General features: G+C 44.3%; 3 protein-coding genes across 4 annotated transcripts in view; all 3 read left to right on the top strand.

The window, feature by feature from the left end:
• The window catches only part of LOC115051683 (FCH and mu domain containing endocytic adaptor 2), a 35198-nt gene extending 24635 nt beyond the window's left edge, over positions 1-10563 (top strand). For both annotated transcript variants that reach the window (XM_029515242.1, XM_029515241.1), the window contains 10 exons: positions 22-107; positions 3400-3515; positions 3702-3831; positions 4838-4949; positions 5795-5950; positions 6604-6736; positions 7836-8035; positions 8129-8193; positions 8271-8435; positions 8522-10563. In XM_029515242.1, coding sequence (XP_029371102.1) covers positions 22-107; positions 3400-3515; positions 3702-3831; positions 4838-4949; positions 5795-5950; positions 6604-6736; positions 7836-8035; positions 8129-8193; positions 8271-8435; positions 8522-8544 — 1186 coding nt within the window. In that variant the 3' untranslated portion in view covers positions 8545-10563. The remainder of the gene's footprint in view (positions 1-21; positions 108-3399; positions 3516-3701; positions 3832-4837; positions 4950-5794; positions 5951-6603; positions 6737-7835; positions 8036-8128; positions 8194-8270; positions 8436-8521) is intronic.
• On the top strand, positions 132-3369 carry LOC115051684 (uncharacterized). Its single transcript, XM_029515243.1, has 2 exons — positions 132-1591; positions 2506-3369. Exons 1-2 carry the CDS (start codon positions 1480-1482, stop codon positions 3069-3071), a joined length of 678 nt encoding a protein of 225 aa, XP_029371103.1. The 5' UTR covers positions 132-1479; the 3' UTR covers positions 3072-3369.
• A 4595-nt stretch (positions 10564-15158) lies between the features above and the next one.
• tmem174 (transmembrane protein 174) lies at positions 15159-23465 on the top strand. The gene is made up of 3 exons (XM_029516465.1): positions 15159-15790; positions 20350-20421; positions 23267-23465. The coding sequence occupies exons 1-3, from the start codon at positions 15159-15161 to the stop codon at positions 23463-23465; spliced, it is 903 nt and encodes a 300-aa protein (XP_029372325.1).
• The last annotated feature ends 704 nt before the right edge of the window (positions 23466-24169 follow it).

Below are 24169 nucleotides of genomic sequence, written 5' to 3'. Positions count from 1 at the left end.
ACTCCCCCTCTCCTTCATCAGACTGACTAACAACGACCTCCTGTCTCTGGACCCATTCAGCCCAAATCTCCCTGCAGGCTCCTCCTCCTCTGTGTCCTCATCTACAGGTAACGTTCCTACGTTGAATCTGGAATCTGTCAGATTTTTACCTTCTGTTTTTCTTCACGAAAATGAGCATTTCACTTTTTTAAGTTGCAAGATTTCCGTCCAGTCAAAGCTAATTTCAGCTCAATCTGCTCTCATGCCACACCGATAGACGATTATCTGTCTTTGCTGCAGTTGCTGTCCTGTGAAGAAAAAAAAAAAAAAAGATAGAAATATGCCGTGACGTGAACAATTACTAAACTACACTGCACAAACATTTAGCTGTTGGACATTTTTGATGTGACGCAGCAGGAAGTGTTGAGTCAATGGAAACGGCATAAAGAGAAAACGCAGGAATTGCATTGAATTTGACGCCTCCATGGATTTCTGTGAATACTTTGCTTTGGTTGGAAATCTGGTGGGCTTCAATGTAACCAATTAAAAACAACCGCCCCATTCAGAGGATTTTATAGAGTATAAATTCACCAGCAGGAAAAAAAATGCACACAACTGGAAGTGGATTTGATTTTAAATCTGGGGGATTATAACTTTACAGAGCAGCCATGCTCATGTTGACCAGTTTGAGCCTGTGATCCGGTCATTTTCAGCCTCTTTGTTTCCTTGATCTCTCCGTCTCTCTGTGCACAATAACTCAACAGAAGTCAACTGAATGTGGGACTTAAGGGAATTAAAATGGCAGCCTTTCTTTATCCCAGTTCAGAGGGTGGATTGTTTGTTTGTTTGTTTGTTTGTTAGTTGTTTTTTTTCTGGTTTGTGCTATGTAGGTTTTCTTTAAACTGAAGCTTTTGAGGTTTTTGCTGCACAAAAGAGTTTGATTCTCATGGATTTACGTGCATGACACCAGTGTTTAAACAGAGTGACATTAGCAGTGACCCATTGCCTAGGCTAAGCATAATCCACAGTTAATTGGCACCTAGTTGAGGTCAGAGGGTCGGCTATAAAGCCCACTGGCACGAATGTTGTCAAACAGTATCTTGTTACTGTCAAAGGTCGCGACTTAAAAGTCAAAAGAACATCGAAAAGTGCCCTGATTAAGATGCTGTGATTGGTATTAAGTCCCTGCGTCCAGCCTGTTAAATCTCTCTGTGTACAGTTTGGTAGTGTTACCAGCTCCATGTATGCATGAAACAGGTCCAGTGTGGGAGGTATTAGAAAGATTAAACTCTCACTGAGTGAGAAATTGAAAATAATGGAGTTTGTTTGTTTGTTGTTGTTTTTGTTTTGTTTTTACTGTCACATTTTGTATTTATTAATTTATTTCATGTTGACTGGCTTTTGACATTCTTCTTTTCACACATATATTTTATTACTTTTCTTTTTCTTTTTATTATGCCAATGTCTGAGTGTAAACTCGCTTGATGTTCTCTGGGTTTGATGTCTTTATTTGAACTTCTCTTGTTAGACCTTGCGTCTGTTTTCCTTTCATTCCCTCCATCTCCACCTTTTCTGATGAATGACTCAGACGTCTTTCTGCCAGAGGCATCAGGTAAAATGTGTGCGCACTTTTTCAGTGAAATCTGGCTTGAGGAACATTCATCAGTTTCTGCTTAGCATGGTATTCTTTATATTGGGCCTCTTTTTGTAAACCTTAAAGAGTTATTTGCTTTACGTGCATGTGAACATACTAAACTTATGTCCCATATGTCCTTCTGCATGTCTAAAATCAGGGTTTGTTTGTTGGTTTTAAGAGGATATGATCTGGTTGCACAATATGTGGTATTTCTGCAAAACCTGCAGAGACTGAATCTATTGCTACACAGAGCAAAGGCAAAAAAGCCAAAACAAGACACCGCTATAACTTGATACAGTTAGACGGACGCTGGTGTTTCATATTTGGTTGACAGCCTGTCTGCACCTTTTATAAGGGGAGGAAAAAAAAAACTACAACTGCTGCTCTGTTGGTGTAAAACCAGCAGCCTGTTGGTTCATCTGGCTGTTTGTCCACAGAAAGGGGCAAATTCATATCAGGATTATTCCCTTCAGTGGGAATAATCCGCTTTGCATTTTATTTTCTTTATTTTAAAAATAAATGTGGTTTTTGGACGGTCCTGTTCCAATCATCTTTGGGTCATCTTTGTGGAGCCACAGCAGCAGCGGTACACATTTATTCAGAAATGTTGTTCCACAGCTGATTCTAATTCATTCAGTTAAACCACTGAAGCTGTTGTGCTCCAAATTTTAAAAATAAACTAAATAATTCTAACTCATATAATTTAGCATTTTAGTTTATATTTTCTTTTTGTTATTATTATTATTTTGTACTCACTTGTTCATTTTTAATTGTCCGATTAAAATCTTGGGTGACGCTGCTAACTGATTTGAGTGGAACATTAGAAATGTGACTGAATGTCCCCGGGGTCACATGTTCATTGCCTCTGTCAATCACATCACCTCCTTCAGCTGAGACGGCGCCGAAACGGGAGCGCACTCCTCCCTTGGCGGAAAGCCAGCAAGCCAAAGATGTCTCGTCTTTCTCTTCGTCCACATCCTCCCCCTGGGACTCGCCACAAAGCGCTCTGCAAGCACTCAAACCCGTGCCAGCGCGGGCCCAGAGCGCCCCCATCACCCTGCCGACCGACCCGGTCGACCCCATCAAAAGCCCGCTTGCTGCCAGCCCTCCAAAGAGCGTCGACGCCTTCTCCACCGTGTCCTGGTCCCAGAGCCAGTGGGTCGCTTTCAGTGATAATTTCGCTCCACCTCGGCGTCAGGGCTCAGGGTCGTCTGTGAAGGAGCTCCAGAGGCCTCAGTCCAGCTCGGGGAGGTCCAGTCGCTTCCTCTCTGAGGACTCCGCTGACGCCTACGGCAAAGCGCCGGGCGGCGGAGAGGACGGCAGCTCCTGTTTCTCTGATGTCTTCACTGGAATCACAGAAAGGCCGACGGCTGCACCTCCGTCAGGCAAAGTATTCAATGGTAACACGATCAAGTGTTTTATGCCTGAGGTTTGGACTTTGATTTGTATATCTTGAGTTATTTTACTGTGTGTTCTGTGCATTAGTTTCATATTTGCACATTTCTGTATGTTTTATGTTGATTTGTCGTTATTTTATTGCAAAGACTTGTGTTTATCTAACTCTGCCTGGTTTGCTCTTGAGTTTCTTTTTGGGAAATTTATGTTGGAATGTGTTTTTCTTTTTTTCTTTTTTTCTTTTTTTGTGATGATTTTTGCTCTTATGGTTTATCTGGTTGAAGTCTTGATGCATGATGTTTTTGCAGTTGCTTGAAAAGATGTACGCCTGCTCTAAATCCACTTCCTGCTGTCGACCTGTTGCTAAAGTCTTTGGTTTGCCTCTGCAGTGCCAGTACCAAACCGGCCTACGACCCCGCTGACAGCTGGAGCTCTGGTGCCGCCGCCACGACCCTCCTCCAGGCCCAAACTCCCCACCGGAAAACTCACAGGAATCAATGAGATTGTGAGTTATTGCATCATCCCCTATAAGTGCAACACAACCTTTCCTGTCAACGGTTTTCTGTTTAGCCTTAAGTGTTGACTTTACGCTGAGAAAACCCTCTCAGTGTAATTTAAACTTGACTTGGCCTTTGAAAATGGCACCCTGATGTTGGAATAGCGACCCATTTCATATACTCCCATCGCTCAGGTGCGGCCGTTCAGCCCACCAAAAGCATCCAACGCCAGTCCTCCTCCCACTGCACCGCTCGCCCGGGCAGAAAGCTCCTCCTCTTTGTCCTCCAACACCTCCCTCAGCGCCGGGAACACCCCCACCGTCGGTAAGCCTCCTCTCCTCCAGTCTCTTTATTCGATATATTCTCCACTTCCCTCACTCCTCTCTCCTTCCTTGCTTCACTCCTCTCCTTACAGGAGCTGAGCACATCTTTGCTCATTTCCTCTCCTTCCCAGAGCCAGAGCTGCTCTCCCTCTCTCCTCTCTTTCTGCTAAGCCAAAGTGAGTCTCCCTCTCCACACCTCGGTCTCCCTGTCATCCTCTCCACTTTGAATACATTTCACTGAAGATAAGAGAATACTCATTAGCTCACCTGCCACCATCACTCATTCAGTCACTGTTTTCAGCATCACCCACCTCCTCACGTTTGTGCTCTCTGCGTTTGTTTATCTCCTCCCCTCCATCTTTATGCCTTTAATTCGGCGTAAAGAGGATGATGTGTTCGTAGCGAAGCTGCCTACCTTTGAGAAGCGGTGTGAGACACCAGCAGGTATGGTTGAAGTTCATACAGCAGGACGCTCCTCTGTGTTTAAACTAAAACTAACACCAGCGAGCGGAGTAAGCTGGACGGACAGCTGTGTCTTTTATTCATTTTGTTTGTTTTGCAGCGATTTATTTTCTCTTCTTCACCCTCAGCCTGTTTCTCACGTTCCTTTCTGTCAAAAGCGACACCTTCTCACATAATGAAGTTTATTTGTTAAGATACTGAAGTAATGAATGATACGACTGCTACGTCTTTTGTTAACTTCAGTTTCAAAGCTTACTGAGGTCATTCTGACTGTCTAATAACACTTGATTATAACTAAAGCAGCTGCTCTGCAATCGTATCTTATTTCTGTTTGTTTGAAATGTAACAGAATGGACTGATTTGCAATGTATGAATGACTGACCTCATGCAATGTAATAATACAAAAACTCTTAATTATATAATGCATCTTTGCATGATCAAACCTGCCTAATTCTGATGTGAGCTTTGGAGCCCCGTGTGTTATGAGAGTCTGAGCTGCAGCTGAGTCAACAGACCTGACTCTCTGTGCCTTTTCTCCTTCTCAGGGACGTCTCGCGGTCCCAGCCCTGTGACCCTGGCATCCCAAGATGCTTTGCCCATTGCTGTGGCCTTCACAGAGTCGGTTAATGCCTACTTCAAAGGAGCTGATCCCACTAAGTGAGTCTCACATGACCTCCTGCTGCTCAAAGGCCCCGGCGTGGACCTGCACGCATACACATTTTTGTCCACATTCGAAACTTAAACAATTACACACATGACGCTGTAAGTTATACATTACAGGGTGTTGTGCTCCGTGGTCTCTGGCCAATGTAAACTAGGCTGAGGTTGTGCGTTTCGCAGCGTGTATCTCTCTGTATCTCACTTTGCATGTGTGGAATGTTTTGCATTAGTCTGACACCATTCTTTCAGAGTGGATAACCTACATGGAGCAGATTATAGTCTGGGGCAGAGAAAACATACAGCCTTTTATTAGTTAAATGCTGTTAAAATTGCTGCTGTGCAAAAAAAAAAAAAAAAAAAGCTTATTTTTGCAGGGATTAGTGAATGGAACATTTCAAAAGCAATGCAGCAGACACACGGTGCGAGTTTGAGACTCGCTGTGGGCCGTTAACCACCACAGACCGGAATATTAGACCATGACACAGATTGACAATATCACGACTCACAAAAGTGTAGACATTAAATGATAAAGCTCAACTTAAAGCCACTGTGAATATTGACCTCAGTGGGATCCATGATAAGACCAAACATGTCAAATCGTGATGAAGAAAGAAATGTTGATCATTTTATTAACTGAATTGGATGGATGGATGGATCAATCAAAAACTGCATCCAACAAAAATTGAAAATGAAAATTTTTGCTCAGATTCAAATGTCACGTTTCACAGTTTTCTTTTATTTTCTAAACAAATAGAAAATTTGCTGGCAGGAGGTTCTCAATGAGGAGGATCTGTTGTTGGCACTCAAAGAATGACTCAGGTTGATGTGGCTGCGTTCCGCAGGTGCATCGTGAAGATCACGGGAGACATGACTCTGTCGTTCCCGATGGGCATCATCAAGGTGTTCACCACCAACCCTTCCCCGGCCGTCCTCACCTTCAAACTGAAGAACACCAGCAGGCTGGAGCAGATCCTGCCTAACCAGCAGCTTTTGTACAGGTGAGTCATCCAGGAGGTAGGAATCACAGATCCTCACAGCTCAGAGGGGGCCAGGATGAGCCGCGGCCGAGTCAGCGAAGGATTTGCACTCAGTGATATGAGCGAAGATGGAGGAAATGTAGTCTGCGTCAGAGAGGGGAAATTCAATTAGTAATCTGACATAAACCCTTCATTAAGTTGTCAGGGAAGTATTTTCCACCAGACGTTAACAGCCAGGTTCTCAACGGTCTGTGTCTCTCCTGGAATACTTCGCCCTAAAATAGCAAAGAGCGGCGAACGTCTTCTAACAGCTACGTGATTTAATGCACTTCGTCGTGCCTCTCACCTCTTCTGTCTCAATCAGACGACTGCAGTGTAAACGCTGCCTCGCTTACTTCATTTGACAGATGCACATCCTTTCACCATAATTAAAAGAAAGGAGCATCTGTTTCTATTTTTTATTTCTCATCCTGGTTCCTCTCAGTTGTCCCGAGACCACACGGACTAATTGAATCAAATGGAATTCATAATTTAGTAGCTGGTTGGATTCAACAGGGTCATTTTTTCCGAGCTATTGGAGCTTTACACACAAAGCCAAGAAGCGTGATGAATAACTGAGCCTCTGATTGTGTGTCTGTGTGGGGTTTTTTTTTTTTTTTTTGTCTTCTATCTAGCGATCCTTCCCAGAGTGACTCGAATTCCAAGGACTTCTGGTTCAACATGCAAGCACTGACGTCCTACCTCAGAAAAGCCTCAGAGCAGAATCCTTCAGCTTCCTACTATAATGTGGACATCCTAAAGTACCAGGTCAGAGCAATCTCTTCTTCTCAAACCAGACAAGTGAAACAAGCATGCTTCGAGACGTCTGTGTGTGTTGTTGAAGTTAAATTCATTTGATCCCACACAAACGCACAATCGCTCTGGACCAGATAAGGATCAGGAGAATCTGGATCACTGTCAGCCACTGGTTCCCAACCTGTGGTGTGGGGGACACTGGTGGGCCGTGAAGCTGCTGTGAAGAAGGGGCTGAAAAAACAATACTGGTGTAAAAAAAAAAAAAAAAACTCCCATCCTTGTTCTTTTTTTCTCACATGGAAGGCGATCGCTGTGATAAATCAACAATATGAATCTTTATTTTGTTACAGAAACATCAAGCAGACCAGAACAAAAACTTGTTTTCTACCTCAGTGCGTTAATCTGTCAAACAAACGTCCCTCCGTTGAGCTCAAAGTGGTCATCTTTTAAATAAAGTGCTCCGAAGAAGACGTTATTTAGCCTCCACATTGTTGTGTGGTTGGACGTGGGCCGACGGCATTTTTGAGATTTTTTTCAAGTGGGAATATGAGTCAGAAAAGGTTGATCTCCGCTGGAGGTCTTTAAAAGAGAAACATAAAAAGCTTTTTTAGTAACTTCAAACAGGCTTGTCTCTATTTTTACATCCGTTTGTTTATCTTTAATGTCACTGTGCCGAAGAAATGCCACAGTGGAAACTTGCAGTCGAAAGCCAAAGCTGTCTGTGGTTCGATATTATTTGTTTGCATGACCTTTGTACGAGGCTTGAGCTGACTAAGGCTCGGCATTAATAGGTAATGATGCTGTGAGTAAGACGATGAGGAAAAAGCATTTAGTGGACATTACTGAGTCAGAATTTACTGGATACATGAAAACAAACTTGTTTTTAATCCATTGATGACCTTGATATGTGGAAGATGCTGCGGCATGCAGGAGGTGGGGGTTCAATATTTTGTCCCCTTCGCTGATAAATATTGAGTTTTATGGATGAACAAAAGAAATCCATCCAGAGATGAATTGGCGTTTGGATAAGGATTAAGATTCTGCACAGGCTGAAGCCGTGCTGAGGAGTCAGACCGCTGTGACACATTAAATCTGGGCTCCTCGGCCGTAGGTGCTGTCTGACGGGATCCATTCCACTCCTCTGAACCTGGCCGTGTACTGGAAGTGCACGCCCAGCACCACTGACCTGAGGGTCGACTACCGCTACAACCCGGACTCCATGGCCTCCCCCGGGCCGCTCACCAACGTGCAGGTCCTAGTGCCCGTCGACGGAGGAGTCACCAACATGCAATCCATCCCCAACTCTACATGGTGAGTGTTTTCGTCTTTTATCGGTGAGAAAAAATGCCCGTCGGAGTCAGAACAAAAGCAGCTCAAGGCGTTTGTCTCTTTCTCCTGCGTCAGGAATCCGGAGCAGAACAAATGTTTGTGGAGGCTGAGCGACATCTCGGAGAAGTCTGAAAACGAAGGTAAGCGGAATCGCCGTCCTCTCGGTTGTGGACATGGAGGAAAGGGATCCGGATCACGTCTGTGTTTGTTCCCCCAGGTGCTGGTTCCCTGAGGGCCAAGTTCGAGCTGTCAAACGGCCCCTCGAGCCCCTCCACTCTGGCTGTGCAGTTCATGAACGAGGGGAGCACGCTGTCCGGAGTGGACATGGAGCTGCAGGGGGCCGGATACAGACTTTCTCTCAGCAAGAAGAGATTCGCCACAGGTTTGCTTTTCAACATCCACACGCAGCAGATCCAGGTAAAACGAGCACACCCACTCAAACTGCGTCCCTTCTCTTCCGTTCTTTAGGACGTTACATGGCCGACTGCTGAGGCGACCCACCAGTCCGGTTCGAAAAAAATCTCGCTTCACACAAAACTTGGCGACTTCCAGGCGTTGTGAATCTCTGGATCCATCAGCTTTGCTTTGTGACCCGGAGGCCAGAATAATGTCACTACAGTAAAACAGCACTGAGTATCGAACACTGTTTAAAATGTAAAAGAACACACACAAAAAAAAGATGAGCTTTCAGGAACTGTGTAGATATGAAGCCTAATAATGATTTCTGATCAATTCACTTTTGTATAGTCAGAAACAATTTATGGATTAGAAAAAAAAAAAAAATCTATATTGTATTTGAAATCATAAACAAAACAGAAAAAAAGTGCACTAACAATCTTTCACACGCTCTTTTTCTTCTTATATGCATTTTTCAAGAGCCTATAATGAAAATTAAACAAAAATATTTCCTCTTGGAGAAGAAAAGGTCCCCCGTCCCTCCGTCTCCCGTCTGAACTGTAAATATTAACACTGACTCGGCTCTCAGATCAGTTTTGTCACTGATTGTTCTCTTCTCTTTGTTGTTGTTGTTGTTGTTGTTGTTTATTTTAATCATGTGCAATGAAGCCATGAAGGTAGAATCTGTCTTAAACGTTGTGAATCGTCTCTCTCTCACAGTCTTGTGGCGCAAGCGTAATCTTTAAAATAACTAAAATAACATTGAAGTGCTTTGAAACAAACACAAAAAAATGAAAAAAAAAAAAAAAAAAAGATCTGACCTCAGTGCCTCGTCTTATACTGTGGATCAATAGGTAACAAAAGCGCACCAATGTTTTTATTTTGCCCAGATTTGGGTTTCCAGATTTAAGCTACATGTTTCTGTGGTTTGTTTTTTTTTTTTTTTTTTTAAAGATCACCTCTGCTGGGGTGGTGGCGGTCTGTGATTTCTCTCCTGTGTAAATTCACCTTTCCAGTCGTAGCTTATTTTATTCTATTTTATAACATTTTAAGCCCTTAATTGTTATTCCTCGTACAAAAACAAAACAAAACAAAAAAAAAAAAAACGTTAAATGTTCGAATTGGAGGATGTTATCCAAAAACTCGTAGCCTTTATTTTTTATTTCTTAAGCGGCAGTAAAAAAAAAAAAAAAAAAAAAATACTAATGGAGAAATGTGCCTGAATCAAACTTTCTCTACTTTTTTTGTATACGGCAGCACAGCAGCACCGATAATGTGCCACTTTCTCGCTCTCTCTCTCTTTTTTTTTTTTTTGGATATTGAAGGGAAGTTGTTTTTTTTTTCCCCACAAGCCAACTGTCTTCCACAGACCAACCAGTCGTCGTGTTTCCCTTCAGTGACTTTTCTATTACATCCTCGTCCGTTGACCTCGACCTCTGTGGTGAACAGTAGCACAATGAGGCCAAGCGTTAAATACTGTGACCTGTCCTGCCTTTCCCACCGGTGCATGCTGGGACACATTCAGCCTCTCAACGGCACAAGCACAGATTGTTTGACTCAGTTTGACTCCCGGTGCTTCGTTCTTGCCTCGTTTCTAACGGAGGGCCGCGGCCGCCGTCGTCTTGATGGAGCGTTTGACGTTGTGTTTTCATGAGGACATGCCATAAACTGTGCGCCGCCTGGTCGGCTGAGCTCTCCGATAAGATTCCTAAGGAACAAAGTTTTATCCTCAGTACTTTAAAATGGGGCTCGGTGGTTGTTTCTAACAGGTGACTTTTCACCCGCATCATTTAACATCTCACTTCATATCTGACCAGGGTAATTACATGTAATCAGCAAATTTTTTAATGTTTTTAGTGTTTTGTATGATTCCAGTAGTACCTGGTTTAAGACTTTAGATTTAGAACCAGACACAAACTGCCTGTCAAACGAAAATCCAGCGTTTGAAGTTGAACTTGAAGAAGCAAAATGCTGGAAAGGTAATGAATGAGTTTACATCAAAATAATCCTAAAATTGTAGCATCACACATTGTGCAGCAAGAAATCAACATTTTACTCTTCGTTTTTAATGGTTTTGGTAAGATGAATCCAAAAAAAAAAAAAAAGAAAACAAATTCTGTAATTCTATTCAGTTTTAGCAAGCTGGTTCTTGCTGCCTCCAACAAAAACTTTCCAAAAAAAAATCACGGCTCCTGTTTTGGTCACTTTCACTTTCTTTCTTTATGTGTTCTATCAAACAGAGTTTTAAAAGAGCTAAATTGTGTAAATGATTCTCATAAATTGTACATTTTTACCAATATCTCAGCCACTTTTTGTCTTTACTTTATGATTTCTCATTGTGCCTGTATTAAAATGTGTAATATATGAATATATACAAATATATGAAAATGACTACTTTAAGTGTGTTCTGTGATTATTTTTTTTTTGTGAAGTATTTCTGTTGTAAACATGAAGTAGTAGCTCTGTTATTTATTTGATTTCAAGCTGAAATATCTCGATTATTACCGACCACAGCATTCTTTAGTCTCCTCTGGCAGCTCCAACACCTTCTGTGTAACCTCTGAGTGTCTCTTTGTCTGAAAGTGAATCTCAGAGGCAGTACGAAGGCGGGTGAAATCCAAGTGTCCAAACAAACTGATTTCATGGACATCAATCCCTTTAAATGTTGCGGACTTGAAGAGATGACGAATGAATAAATCTCTTCCTGATCCACGTCATTAAACCGTCAGCTGATCTGCAGGGTGATGTGCCGTTTGCACTGCGAGAGCCTCACGCAGCGTTTTGCTGAGTGCGTGCACGCTCAGCACTACATCAACACCTCCTGTGTATTTACACACTCGGTCATGCCTTGTGTCGTCCGGCCTGCAGGCCTCCTCCTCCTCCTCCTCCTCGCCGTCTGAGCTGCCTCCTCTTCGCAGCCACATGTGTGAGCCATCAGTGTTGACTCCACTTTTCCCTTTTCCCGCCCCGCTCGGGCCGAGACGAAGAGATCTCAGGGTCCCCAGCGTACAATGTTTTTTCTCTGGAAGGCCAAAGACGGATATGTGAGCTGATGTTGGTCCATGTGCAGACTTTTGTGTGTGGCCGCATATTTTATAGTAGGCTGAACGGGACAAATGCTGCAAAGGGAAAATGTGATTTGAAGTTTTTGGAGGTTTTTTTTTTGGAAAATGTGTGTATTTGATTTATTTCCCTGGGTTCTATTATGTTGTTCTCTTACCTGTAAGCTTATTACGCAGCGACACAAAAAAGAAAAACAAATTGCCAAGAGTCCAAATGGCTGATTGAGTTCAGTTCGGCGTGAATCCACCAGCAGCAGTTTGTCTTAAAAACTGGAAACCTTCCGAGCCCACTCCTGTCGAAGGAGTAAAGCTATCTGCGGCTAAAGTTTACAAATTCACACGTTATATGTCGTTTAAAAACCCGAGTGTTGTGGTTTCATGAGAGGTCGCTGACCTCTCTGCAGGTAGGCTGGCAACCTCACAGTAACAACAAGACGGCTCCCCGCCAAGAACTAGTCCAGCACATAAACCGCAACTTGTGGAAAACCACAACTCGATTTTTTTTTTTTTTTTACCCTTGCAGGTTCCATCAGCATCGTTAAATGTTCATTTGGTGGCCGAAAATCAACGTCAGAGCAAATTCCCAGTGCCAACGTCAACCTATCGTGGAATACCGCGCACGATGTATGTCCGTTTTTGTTATGTTTTGTTGTGTTTCATTTGTGTTGTGTCGCATCCAGAATCTGTTTTCCCAGAAGTGTCCCATCCCAACGCCACCTCGATGTGGGGGATGTCAATGAAAGCCAAAACTGGATGTCTCTTTCAGAGTCATGAGTTTGACATCTTTGTATTTCACACCGACGTCCGTAGCTGCTAAGTTAGATAATAAGTGAGTCTGTTTCCAGTCTTTCTGCTAAGCTAAGCTAAGCTAAGATAAGCTAAGCTAACCAGTTGCTGGCTGCATGTGAGCGGCGTCCTCTCGTCAAAAAGAAACCCATTTGAAGTGTGTTGACTTTTAAAACGCTCTGGGTCTTTTCCAGTTTGCCTGTCTGGTATCGATTTGAAAACGCCCCGAACGTCAGAATCAGCTCCGTGAAACAGTCGGAGCCCAGGGAGCGTTTTCGTCTTTGTTGTCCGCCATCACAGTTGTGTTTGTCCAAAGGCCCGCTGGAGCCATAGAGCTGAGTTATTCTTACAATCCAGAGAGGGAGACCCACATCAGTAACATTTACGGACAATTTATTATCGACGTGCCCATTTGATCTCCCTCCTCTCCGCAAGAAAAACCATCTGGACAAATAACGATGGTGTAAGTTTATTGCATTAATATGGATTCCTATCCTCCACTTCTCCGGCTCCCACTAAAACCCAGAAGACCTCTTTAGAATAACTCAAACCCTGAACATGTCAGACTCGCGTCCCAACGCTATCTGTCACATTTTCCACTCAGCGAGCTGTTATCCGTCAACCGTTTCCCCCGGGCAATAAAAATATGAACGCGATTCAAACTTAACAAAAGTGACAGTTTTGATGGGAAATGATTCCCGAGACAAAAAACTTCTATCTGCTCAAACCAACAGACCTCCAGCTCATCAATTAATAGATCAATGAATTGGTCCTCACGCTCTCAAATCTTTCGAAACCTGAACATCTTCGAATAATCTTGACCTTGCTCCGTGTCCTCTTGAAGGTCGATGCATTGGAGACACTCAGCCGGGTGATTAAAGTAACAGGTGACGACAGGATTAATAGAAATGTCGCTGGAGGAGGAGGAGACGCTCGTCGTGAATCCCGTCTTCCTCAGACTCGTCCGCCCTGCAGAGAGGGAGCGGGCCCTTTCGTGCTACGTTCACAGAGGCCCGTCACAGGCTATTTGTCATAGTGAGCATGTGTGTGAGTGTGTGGCGGAGGGGGAGGGGGGCGGGGACGAGACTGAGAAATGGTCACATCTTAGTTCCTACGGTGGGCTCTTTGGTCAGAGATCATACATTTAGCCTCGTGGAGTCAATCAAAATATTTCCCTGAGATCTGTTGAGGAAAAGGAAAAACTCCTTTAAAAAAAAAAAAAAAAAAAAAAAGCATGGAAAACAGGATTAGAGGATGGATTACGCACAGAAATGCACAAAAAGATGAGTTATTACCACAAAGTCAATGAGACTATTGACAGAGACGGAGAGAGACAAGGACACTGTCCATACAGAAGGAGTAAATCTCCATATTTGTCATTCTTTAAAAAGAAGAAAGGCGGTCTGTTCTGTGTCGTTTTGGACAGATGTGCTTTGGAAAGATCGGCCGCAGAGCTGAAGTGAAATGAAGCATAAGCCCGGGGGATCAATACGTCTCAGTTTGAGTCAACAGGAGACACAGAGAGGGAGACATGCAGAGCGCTCCTTCCTTCCAACGAGGAAATGTTCACTTCATAAATATTTGGAGTTTGCTAATTGAAAGAATCTGCGCAGCTTCAATTCTGGGCGGTTTGTTAAACACTGCAGTCGTATGGATTCTTTGTATAGTTATCTGTCCCCTTTGTTCATTAGTGCCAAGTGAAATGAGCTGAAGCTACAGTAAACATAAAGACACACACAGGCCTGGTCAGCCACCGGCCGTCGCTCGTTTCCCTCTGAAGACCTTTTGTTTTCCTTCGCCATGAGCAGCACATGATCCGACCGGCAGGCCCGGTCACACGCAACGCAGCGGCCGTGTTCTTTAATGCAGAGAAAGGCAAGCTGTCCGCCGGGAGAGCAGCAGACTGCTCTGAAATTCGTTTGCATGTCACAGTGTTTGCATTTGGGATTAAAAATTCATGATCGTAGGTGTTTTCTTTCACTGTAGCACACACACTCATGTCTGGCTGGCTCTGCTGCAGCCTATGGAAAGAGTAGGAGGAGGTTTGGTGGGGGGGGGGGCGGATACTAAATGAGTCTGTAGCAGAGGGTTAAATAAAACACAACCATGAAAGGAGAATTAAACCCAGAGTCCAAAATGAATCATAGTTTAACGGTGTTGTCACACAATCGGTAGATTTGAATAAAACTTTTCAGTATTTCATTGAGAGGCGCTCTTCAGACCCCCCCCCCCCCCCCCCACCCCCCCACTCCCACACACACACACACACACACAGTCAGAGAGTGGAGGCGACGCCTGCATGTTACGTGTGTGGGTTTCACTTTGTGTGCATCTCATTTAGCTACCGACTGTAGCACATATAGCGTGATGTGTGTGTGTCTGTTTTTTTTTTTTTTTTTTTTTTTGAGCCTCTTCCCTTTTAACATGCTACGGCTGATTGTTCAGTTATTGCTGCACGAGCCGGGGCTGATGGGTAATGCATAACGGCGCGGTCGGGAGACGTGTCTGTGTGAAATGACATGTGACAAGGTGGATTTCGGATCACGGTCCGTGCGTGCAGGAATCTCCCGTTCTTCCTCTCAGCCTCTCAGACAAACCTTAAACACACCAAATCTGCTCTCGTGGTCTTAATACCTCACGTTATTGCCCCCTCCCCCCCTCCCCCCCGGGGCAACAAGGGGGTTTGTTGCAGGGAGATTAAAATATTGGCCTTTTTGAGTTGGCTCTAATTCACCAACCTGCACGTCCTTTATGAGCCACCATGCTGTTTTTTTACAGGATTTTCGAGCAGGTTAACTTTTAACTTGTCCTCTTGGCTGCTGTGAGTCTTCAGAGTTATTCAGTGTTCACTGAGGCAGCTCATGGCCCAACAAGGACTCCGAAGCTTCTGGACCAACATGTCGGGACAGAGGCCTGCAGCCGTCCTCCGGCAGCCGCCCGACGAGCTGATGGTGATGGCGGTGCCCGCTCCGCCTCCTCTCCAGTCGGACAGCCTGCTGGACGCCAAGAAGACCGGCTGGGTCCTGCTGTTCTCCGGACTCCTCCTGGCTCTGCTCGGCGTCGCCTTCACCATCATGGGCTGGTACCGCTACCAAGCCAGCTCCAGGTTCGACTGGACCCAGCTGCTGGGCCCCATCCTGATCTCAGTCGGGGGGACTTTCATGCTCACCAGCTTCTCCAAGCTCAGCCTCTTCAGATGCCAGGCCTGCGAGGAAGTGGTGGCAGCGGCGGTGGCAGCGGTGAGGCCCACGATGGAGCAAACCACCAGAGGACATCCTCGTGGCAGAAGCCCGACAATCACGTTACACTGCGCCACGACCATGGTGTGCATCCCGCCGACCAACAACATGGTGACCCAAGAAGTATGGCGGGTCGTCGAGCGCCAACCGGGAGGCGCCCACGTGGCTCCTCCTCCTCCTTGTGGCGCCATTTACTATGTGGATAACGGCGCTTTCACCGCAGAGGAAGAGGGCTCCGCTGACAGAGGAGGCAGGTAGGGAACAACAGAAATACACAAACAGTGACTTCACAAATGCCAAATCAGGCAAATCATTAGTTCTGGTTTAGCTTTTTTTTTTTTTTTTTTTTTCCCAGGATGCAGCTTGTTGACATTAGAGCAGATAAAACCTCTTGGGGGAGGGGGAGAGTTAATCTAATGTCAAATGTGAAAGTGTTAAAGACTCACAGCTTCTCACAGCGCTCATTAAAACAGATGCAGCGCGCCAGAGTTCATTTCTTATTAAAGCACTTTCCACTTGGCCCGCCGTCACAGCTCTCTCTCCCTTTCAGCCAGTTACGGCAGTTCATTCTCAGAAAAGTCAGCGTCACACGCCGTTGTGTCATTGGCACCAACTGACCAAATAAAAACGGATTATTTCGTTAAGAGGAAGGAAAATGATAAGCCTGCTGATCATCATTTGATCGTCAGCCGTCATATCAAAGATATTTTTCAGTATCGATGTGCTTTTTAAAGGAAAACAAACTGTTTTCTTATTTTCCCACCTGTTCCTGCACAAAGTTGCAAAATAGTTTCTCTCCACTAATTGCAGGATCCAGTTTATATGAAATCCAATCAAATGCCCCGTGAGAGACGTCCTGCTCAACGCAAAAAGCTGCGTTCCATTAGTGGAAAGTTACAAGTTTTCACTTTCTTTTATTGTTTTTAGCCGATTACTCCCAGCAGGTTTCCAGGAAAGTAATTCACTTTAATAAAAACAGACAGCAGGAATAATACAGTTTAACCTGGGATAACTACAAACTGCTGCTCCGATCATATGCACACAAGCTTAGCTCACCAGCTCTCACTTATGTTGTCACAACTTCTGACCTGTTTCAGTATGTTTCCAGTGGTTAATGCCAAATAGAGGAACGATCAAGGGAGAAATTGCTCAACCTCAGTGTTTTCTTTTAAAGGCCAATCTGCTTCCTAAAATGTGCTTTAAGCATAAACCAATTGGGCCTGTAAACACTTGGATATTAGCCAGGTCTTCCCTCCAATCCGGTCCGCCTCATTTGGCTTTAATTCCCCCCCCGCAGGGCAGAAAAGACGGAGGTCGGGCGGGGACGGGGCTCCACCTGGTCTTGTCCACCTGCCTACGAAGCTATCTTCCCGTCCTTTAACAACCAAAGTCTCCACTGAAACCGAAGGTGGTCTGACACGGCGAGGTCCTGCTGGAGCAGAAGTTGGACAGCAACAGGAAGAGCAGCAGAGCGAAGGCTGCACTTTCCTCAGAGTTACCAATATAATTATGTATGAAGTCATAAAATCCACCAAGATGAGACTCCCTGCAAGAAAACCTCATTAAAATGGAGATTTATGGACAAACTCAGCTGTATCTGAGGCCTCCAAGGTTTTGGAAACTTTGAGATACTAAATTTACATTCAGCACGCACACACACACACACACACACACACTTATCCAGTGCTTGTTGTCTCTCAATAGCTGCACAAACCGCCGTACATGCCCATTAAATGTTGGCAGAGGAAACGCACACAGCCCTGAAACAAACATAGATACAATTTATCAGACACACAAAGTTGGAGACAACAAACATCAGAAAAAGGTCACAATAATAATTGTTCACCAGCAGTACAAATATTAATAATAACATTAATAAAAGTAATAATAGTCCAAGTCCAAAGTGAAGAGTGAGACTCTTGATAGTTCTGAAGAGTTTCCAGTTGTGTTGTGTTTTGTAGGATAAACACAAATGTCAGTCACTGTACCACACGGGGGCAGACACACTGAGGAAATCAGGTCTCTCCCGGGTCAAGTCAGGTGGTTCCACCGAGGCCAGCAAGAAGTGGGCCACAAAAACACTGAGTGGTCCGAGTGCTATTATGATTATTGTTATTTAGTCAATCTGCTGTTTTTGAGTTTCATCTCCTTTTTTATTTTAGCATGTTGTTTCCTGATAAATTAGTTTTGTCTGTGTCTCAACACGTTAAACACACACACGGACACACACACAAACACTGACAGGTAGGCTACGTGCAGTTTGTCCACACACTCTTAAACATGCAACACATTCTGCATTGTGGGTCGACGACGAATGAACTCATTTCTGTCGTTGTGTTTTTAATTTATTATGAAGTCACGTAAATTAAATCCCGAAGAAACAGGACTCAATAAATCATTTACACTTTCAGTACAGCAAAACAAACACACAATACCCAAACAATAATAAAGAATATTTATTCCCAGAATGAACAGATAAAACATTTTATTTATTGTGTTGTTGGAACCAGTTAAATATTTCTTTCTTTGCTTTTAATTCAAACTTCTCTCGAACTGTTCTCTCTCTCTCGATGACACTAAATTTAGATTTAAAGCAGATTGACAGACGGGACAATATTCAGATAAAGTGTTTATGACCAGGAGGTGACATGTAAATATTAAACAATAATAATAATAATGGGGGATCTGATCCAAACAAACCGGCGCGTTGCAAAACGACTTTTCCAACTAAAATTGAAAAATTCATCGCGACTCAGGAAACAATCCAGGACCTGAAACCGCAGCACAATATGACTTCCATTATTTTTACAGCACAGTAAAACGCGGGTGGCCGACAAGCGCCATTATTTCTCCATTTTAGAGCATTTATGAAAAGTATTAAGGAACAAGCTGAACGATAACAAGTCAAAGGAGAGCAGAGGGAAGCCTGGAGGGAGAGACAGAGTCTCAGGGGTTATGAATGGGTCATTTTATGGATGATAATAAATAAAAACCAACTTTATTATCTCCAGCTGGGGACATTTTGTAGGCAAACAGCATTAACAGCCCAATTAGCTGCACTTATGTAAAAAAAAAAAAAAAAATGCTGGTAATTATTCCTGAAATGATAAAGAGCACCTTGAAACGTCCCAGCAGAGGATGAGTGTGGGAGGAAACAGGTGCCTGGTTTTTGGCTTTCTCCTTCTTCGTCTCGTCACGTGTTTTCCAGGAGTGGTCTGATTGTGAGAGGAGGCCTCTCCCCCGCTCCTGAACCACATGTGCTCGCTGCTAAATATTTGTGGACGGATTTGGAAGCATTTTTCCTTTTCAAATGAAAAATACAGAAGGGGTCCGATAATCCCTGGAAATGATGAGTAATTAGCTCTGACCTCGCTCTGCATGCAGGCAGAGGAGCGACCGGGTGTTTGCATTGTTGCACCACCGTGCTTCCATATGGTGAATGCTAAGAGGAAGGAGAAGGATCCGTCTCTGCAGCTCACAAACATCTGAAGTTGGTGTTTAGTTTGTAACTTGAGCTCATTGTGTGACCGACAGCTTTGTTCTGACCAACAAAAACTTACAACAAATCGTTTCTGACAGATTAAAGCAAAGAAAAGAAAAAAGGGAAAATTGTTTAAAAGTCAGATCTGTGTTCCTTTAAGCGCCCCACAAATATAAAATATGAATACACTATGATTAATATCCAAAACACGAAGGTCATTTATTTTACTTTAGGCACCATTTTGGATGTGTGTTGCCCCAAAAATCCAGAAGAACATCTTTCCTCAGTGCAAACGTTAAAAAAAAAGTCTGAAGATTGTTTTGGACGACGTTCATATCAAAGAGCAGCAGGTCACTTCCTGTGGGAGGCTAAACTGAGCTCACCCGTAATCACAGGAATACTCGTGTTCTTACTCACAAACCTGGTTTAACCTTTGACCTTTCATCGCAGGTTACAACTTGTGTATGAAAACACTTAGTTAGCAGCAGTTTAGTCATTCTGGTGACTTTGACTGGCCTGGCCAGATAAAACTGTACGATCCCGTCGAAGAGAGACTTTTTTTTTTATTTATTTCATTTCTGTTATTTACGACCTTTCGGATGAATCCTGTGACCTCTTGTGGGGCCTTGAGCCCCAGGTTGAGACCCCTCCCCTCCTGTTCTGTGGGTTATTAGGAACGGGAAAAAAAAAATACAAATTGATAAAAACCACAAACAAAACAAACCTTTATTTTCTTCCATTGTGTGACAAATAAAACTCAAACTCTGGTGTCACCAGATGTGGATCTTCCATTTAAATGTCCTCTGTGTGTGTGTGTGTGTGTGTGTAGCTGGCTGTGTTCAAGGGAAACGACATTAAAGGACGCCGGCTTCTGTCGGGACGGCCCTTGTTTTTGACGGCGGAGGCCGATCTGGCGAGCATCATTCACATTTTCGTCTCGCAGTCGCTTGTGATTATTTTTAGCAGCTGAAAGTGGCTGTTTTCAAAATAAGTCCCTGACCGTATATCAAAAGATCCCAGTGCCACAGTGGTGGGCTCTCTCTCTCTCTCTCTCTCTCTCTCTCTCTCTCTCTCTCTGGGACTGCTTTCATTTCGCAGTGAGTGAGTGTGTGAGTGTGTGTGTGTGTGTGTGTGTGTGTGTGTGTGTGTGTGTGTGTTGCTAACATAAGAGCATGTGCAACTACAGGCCATGAGGACAGGGGGGACAAATGGATTCCATGTTTGCAGGGAAAGGCGCTGGAGGCACAGGAAAACTTTGTTGTTTATGAAGAACACGTGAAACCAATCAAATCTGAATTATCTTCCTGTTGTTCCAGCTTTTGTCTTCTGCAGCTTTCAGTTCGCTCGCCAGCAGTGTCACCACCCAGCGAGCGAGCGAGCAGGTCTGCGTCTGAGCGTTGGAAGGTAGAGAGTTTACTGGCCGCAGACGCACATGCGGTGAACTCACATGCACCCCGAGACTGACGCCGCACACATGCATCCAGACGGGTTTGTTGTCTTTTGTTCGTCTGTTTGTTTGCTCCGGCTTCACTCGGCCGGTCGGTCGCTGCCAGATTGAGGCCGTCACACTTCTTCTGGTGGGGAAGGTGCTGAAAAATGCAAATTAGCAGCTTCTTTATCCTCATGAAGCAGAGAAAGCAAACTTTTTCAAGATGGTTGTGTTTTTGTCTCTTTGTTAATTTTCCTGACTCAGACACACACACACAACAGACATGTTTGTGAGAGGAGCATCTAAACCTCAAGGGGATCTGATAAATTGTCAGCCCACAGGAAATGAAACGCAGACCTTCTCAGCATAACAACCCATTTACATACTCATCCTTGTACACACACACACACACACACGTCTGTGTCTCCCTAACACACACCATATGCACGCACAACACACAAACTTACAGGTATGTGCAGCAACTTGGAGTCAGTCTCACCAGCTGTGCCTGTGTGTGTCGGACTTGTTGTTCCTCAGAGCTAATGTGGCAAAACAATCAGCGGCAGCGGAGTCATTTTTCTGCCGTTTTCCTGAACAGGCCCTGATAAAGTCATCTGCCTCTCTGACTCTGTCTAATAACTTTCCCATCACATTTTCTTTTTAATTTTTTTTTTTTTTTTAAATGTGTGTGTGTCTTTACGACTGAACTCACCTCAGAGTGTTCAGCAGGTGTTCAGCTCATTCACCGGGTGCAGAAAGAGGTCAGCGCCGTCCGCCGCCTTATTGGAAATAGCCCTTTGTGTGTGTGTGTGTGTGTGTGTGTGTGTGTGTGTGTTATGCGTCCGTGAGTGCAATTACACGTGTCCTCTGTCCGTCGCACCGCAGGAGGACATGTCATGTGGAAAAGGAGTTGTGTGATGACCACATTTATGAACACTATTTCATTTTGTATTTGATAAGAGGACGGCTTTAGTCGCTCTCACGGACATTTTCTGACATTTTTATGAAGTTTTGAGGCTTGAAATGTGGGATTTATATGTTGGACGAATGACAGTTAATAAACTGTCATTCACTTTATTCTCACTCTCAACGTTTGGGGTTCCCACTCAGAATGAGCCTTTTTGGGGCTTTTTAAAGGGCAGAGAAATAACTTTCAGTTACACTGACAGTGTAGATGAATGAAAACATTAACAGCAAAGTTGTGTCTCAGGAGGTCAGACTGTAAATAACGTAACGTGACTGTTTGGTTTTATTTCTTCTGAACTTTATTTAACCTCGGAGGTTTGCAGGATTTCAGGTTACAGACTGGATAATGAAACACCAAATAAAAGAAAACTTAAAACCAGGTGAGTGTGTGAAGTCAAAGAGCAGAGACGTCTTTCGTTGTAACTCGTATCATGGCTGTGACGTCACAGATGCACCTTTTGTTTCCAATCTAATTTATTATCATTTAATTTATTACAAACTTCTCTTTTTTTTTTTTGCAGGAATTACAACACCCAAACGACGAGGCTGTATTGTTTTCACTGCAGAGCGTGTTTTATTAGAATGATGTGGCACTTATGGGAATTATCATGTAAGCAGTCGGAGTAACAGCGAGGCAAAGCAAATAGTGAGAAATTATTAATGGTGAGTTTATTTACAGTTTGAAAGGTGATTAATCAGCGATCTGCTCGCGCCTCCCCCAGATGGTGAAAGGAGCTTTCCTGGTGAGACTGAAAAGGACAGAGACTCACTTTATCTGGATCCCCCGTCAGGTTTTCCGTTCCTGCCCTGTCAGTAAACACAACAGTAAGTATAACATTTCACACTCACAGAAATTAGGAGCAAGGAGAAAAGTAAACATGGGAGAATTTGGGAGCTGGTTATTTTGGAAAAGAAATCCTGTGTTTGTATTAATATTTCACCTCTGGGAAAACTTCTGTCACTGACAATTTAAAGGGCGCGTAGCCAAGATCATGTCAATTTGCTGTTACGCTTGTATTTATGACTTTATTGAATTAAGTCTGCGGTGGGTCGAGATCTTAACAGGGGCGGGGCCAAAAAACGTATTTTTGTTTCCAACGTGTTTCCGTCCACATATGGTCCTTGTTTTGGCCTCTATACCAAGAATCTCCAAGCTGACCCGTGACCCGGCTCCTCAGACTGACATGATTTTGGCTGTCGCACTCTTGAGTTCAATTCGACCCCGTGTCCCCGAAAGGTCAAGGGTCACCTCCAGGGAGCAGCAAATTAACCCAATGTGTCAAAGCTGGCATGACACCATGTTCAGCCGAGCTCTGCCGTTTCTTCTGCCTTCACATGTATTTGATGTTAAGCCGTCTCTTGTCTTTATTCTTTCTTTCTTTTTTTTTGTGGGTTATTTTAAATTCTACCTCTCTTCAAAGTTTATGGTGTGTGACTAATTCCCCCCCCCCCCTTTAACCTCCCTCATCCTTTTTCTGCTGAACCCCCTCCTCCTTTCCACGCAGCAATCACTTCTCCTACGTCTCATTTTCTGCTCTGACATCTTCTTCCTTTCTTTCAGGCAGGACCTCTCTGTCTGATCTTCTCTCTCTCTCTCTCATTCTCACCATTTCTCTCTCGGCCCAAATCCTCCTCTCTCTCTCTCTCTGTGTCTCTCCCTGCGGTTAAAGACGTCTCAGTTCAGCTGTCACAAATTATGTTCGCCTGCCCAGCTGTCAAAACAGGGGGGTGTCCCTTTCATTCCACCTCACATACTACGAAAAAGGGGAGTGGGGGGGAGGGGGAGGAGAGGAGGGCTTTAACGCTCGTGTTTGGACACAAGCAATTATCTCTAATTATTGTTTTTCTTTTCAGTTTTCCCGTCCTGATGGAGGTCCGGCGAGACGAACACGCAATAATCCGCTCCAGTCGTCCGGGATCAGCAGGCCTCAGAGTCCGCGGCTCGGTCCTCGGACTCCGCAGCTTTCATCTCAATGTGAGTCAGGAGTTGATTCAAACGTGGAGTGATGGGAGAATTAACCCCTGGGACCCAGCTTTCAATGGGCTCAGCTAAGAGATTATATGTGTTGATGGCAGGCTTTTATACGCGCTGGGCTTTCAGAACCTCAGCTGTTAAATCAAGGCAGTCGGGATCTTCACCTTTACGTCTTCTGTCTGCGCACACCCCCCCTTCTTCGCTCCTCCCTCCCTCCCTGGCATCTCACGTTTGTAGCCTGAAACTGTGCGTGAGGCAGAGTCAGATTTCTTCTGAAGTGCCAACGACACGGCCCACAACATCACAAATTATACTGTACGTGCTCGGGGCCGAAGGACTCTCATCAGGCTGCCACTGGGAGTTTATGTTCGATGTGCAGCTTCACATTCCCATGACCGTCGCCAAGGCCGCTGGGATCTAGGCTCCTTCTGTTGCGTGTACGTTCACATAAACACCAGCGTTGGAACAGTAACACGCAGTTGACGTCAGGACGAACCGGACCGTCCCTGAGATGGTAATTAATTTGAGGTCGAAGCGGACATCTTTGGTGGTCCTCGCAGGCTTCTGAAGTGAAAATCCCGTCCGCCTCTTCAGGCTTGTACAACATATTGCATGCATCTTCTTGGTTGTTGGCACGCATGCCAAACCCAACGGATGTTTTGGCAAAACAGAAAAGCCACACAGCTCAAATATGAGTGACATGAGGGATGTCAAAGGGAGAAGAAAGAGGAAAATAAACCAGTTGAAGCAGCAGATCATTGTAGTTCAGGACTCAAATTCAA

The sequence above is a fragment of the Echeneis naucrates genome, chromosome 12 (genome assembly GCF_900963305.1).
Source record: "Echeneis naucrates chromosome 12, fEcheNa1.1, whole genome shotgun sequence".
Taxonomy (NCBI): domain Eukaryota; kingdom Metazoa; phylum Chordata; class Actinopteri; order Carangiformes; family Echeneidae; genus Echeneis; species Echeneis naucrates.
The sequence above is the reverse complement of the archived record's forward strand: the minus strand, read 5'-3'. Positions and strand labels throughout refer to the sequence as shown.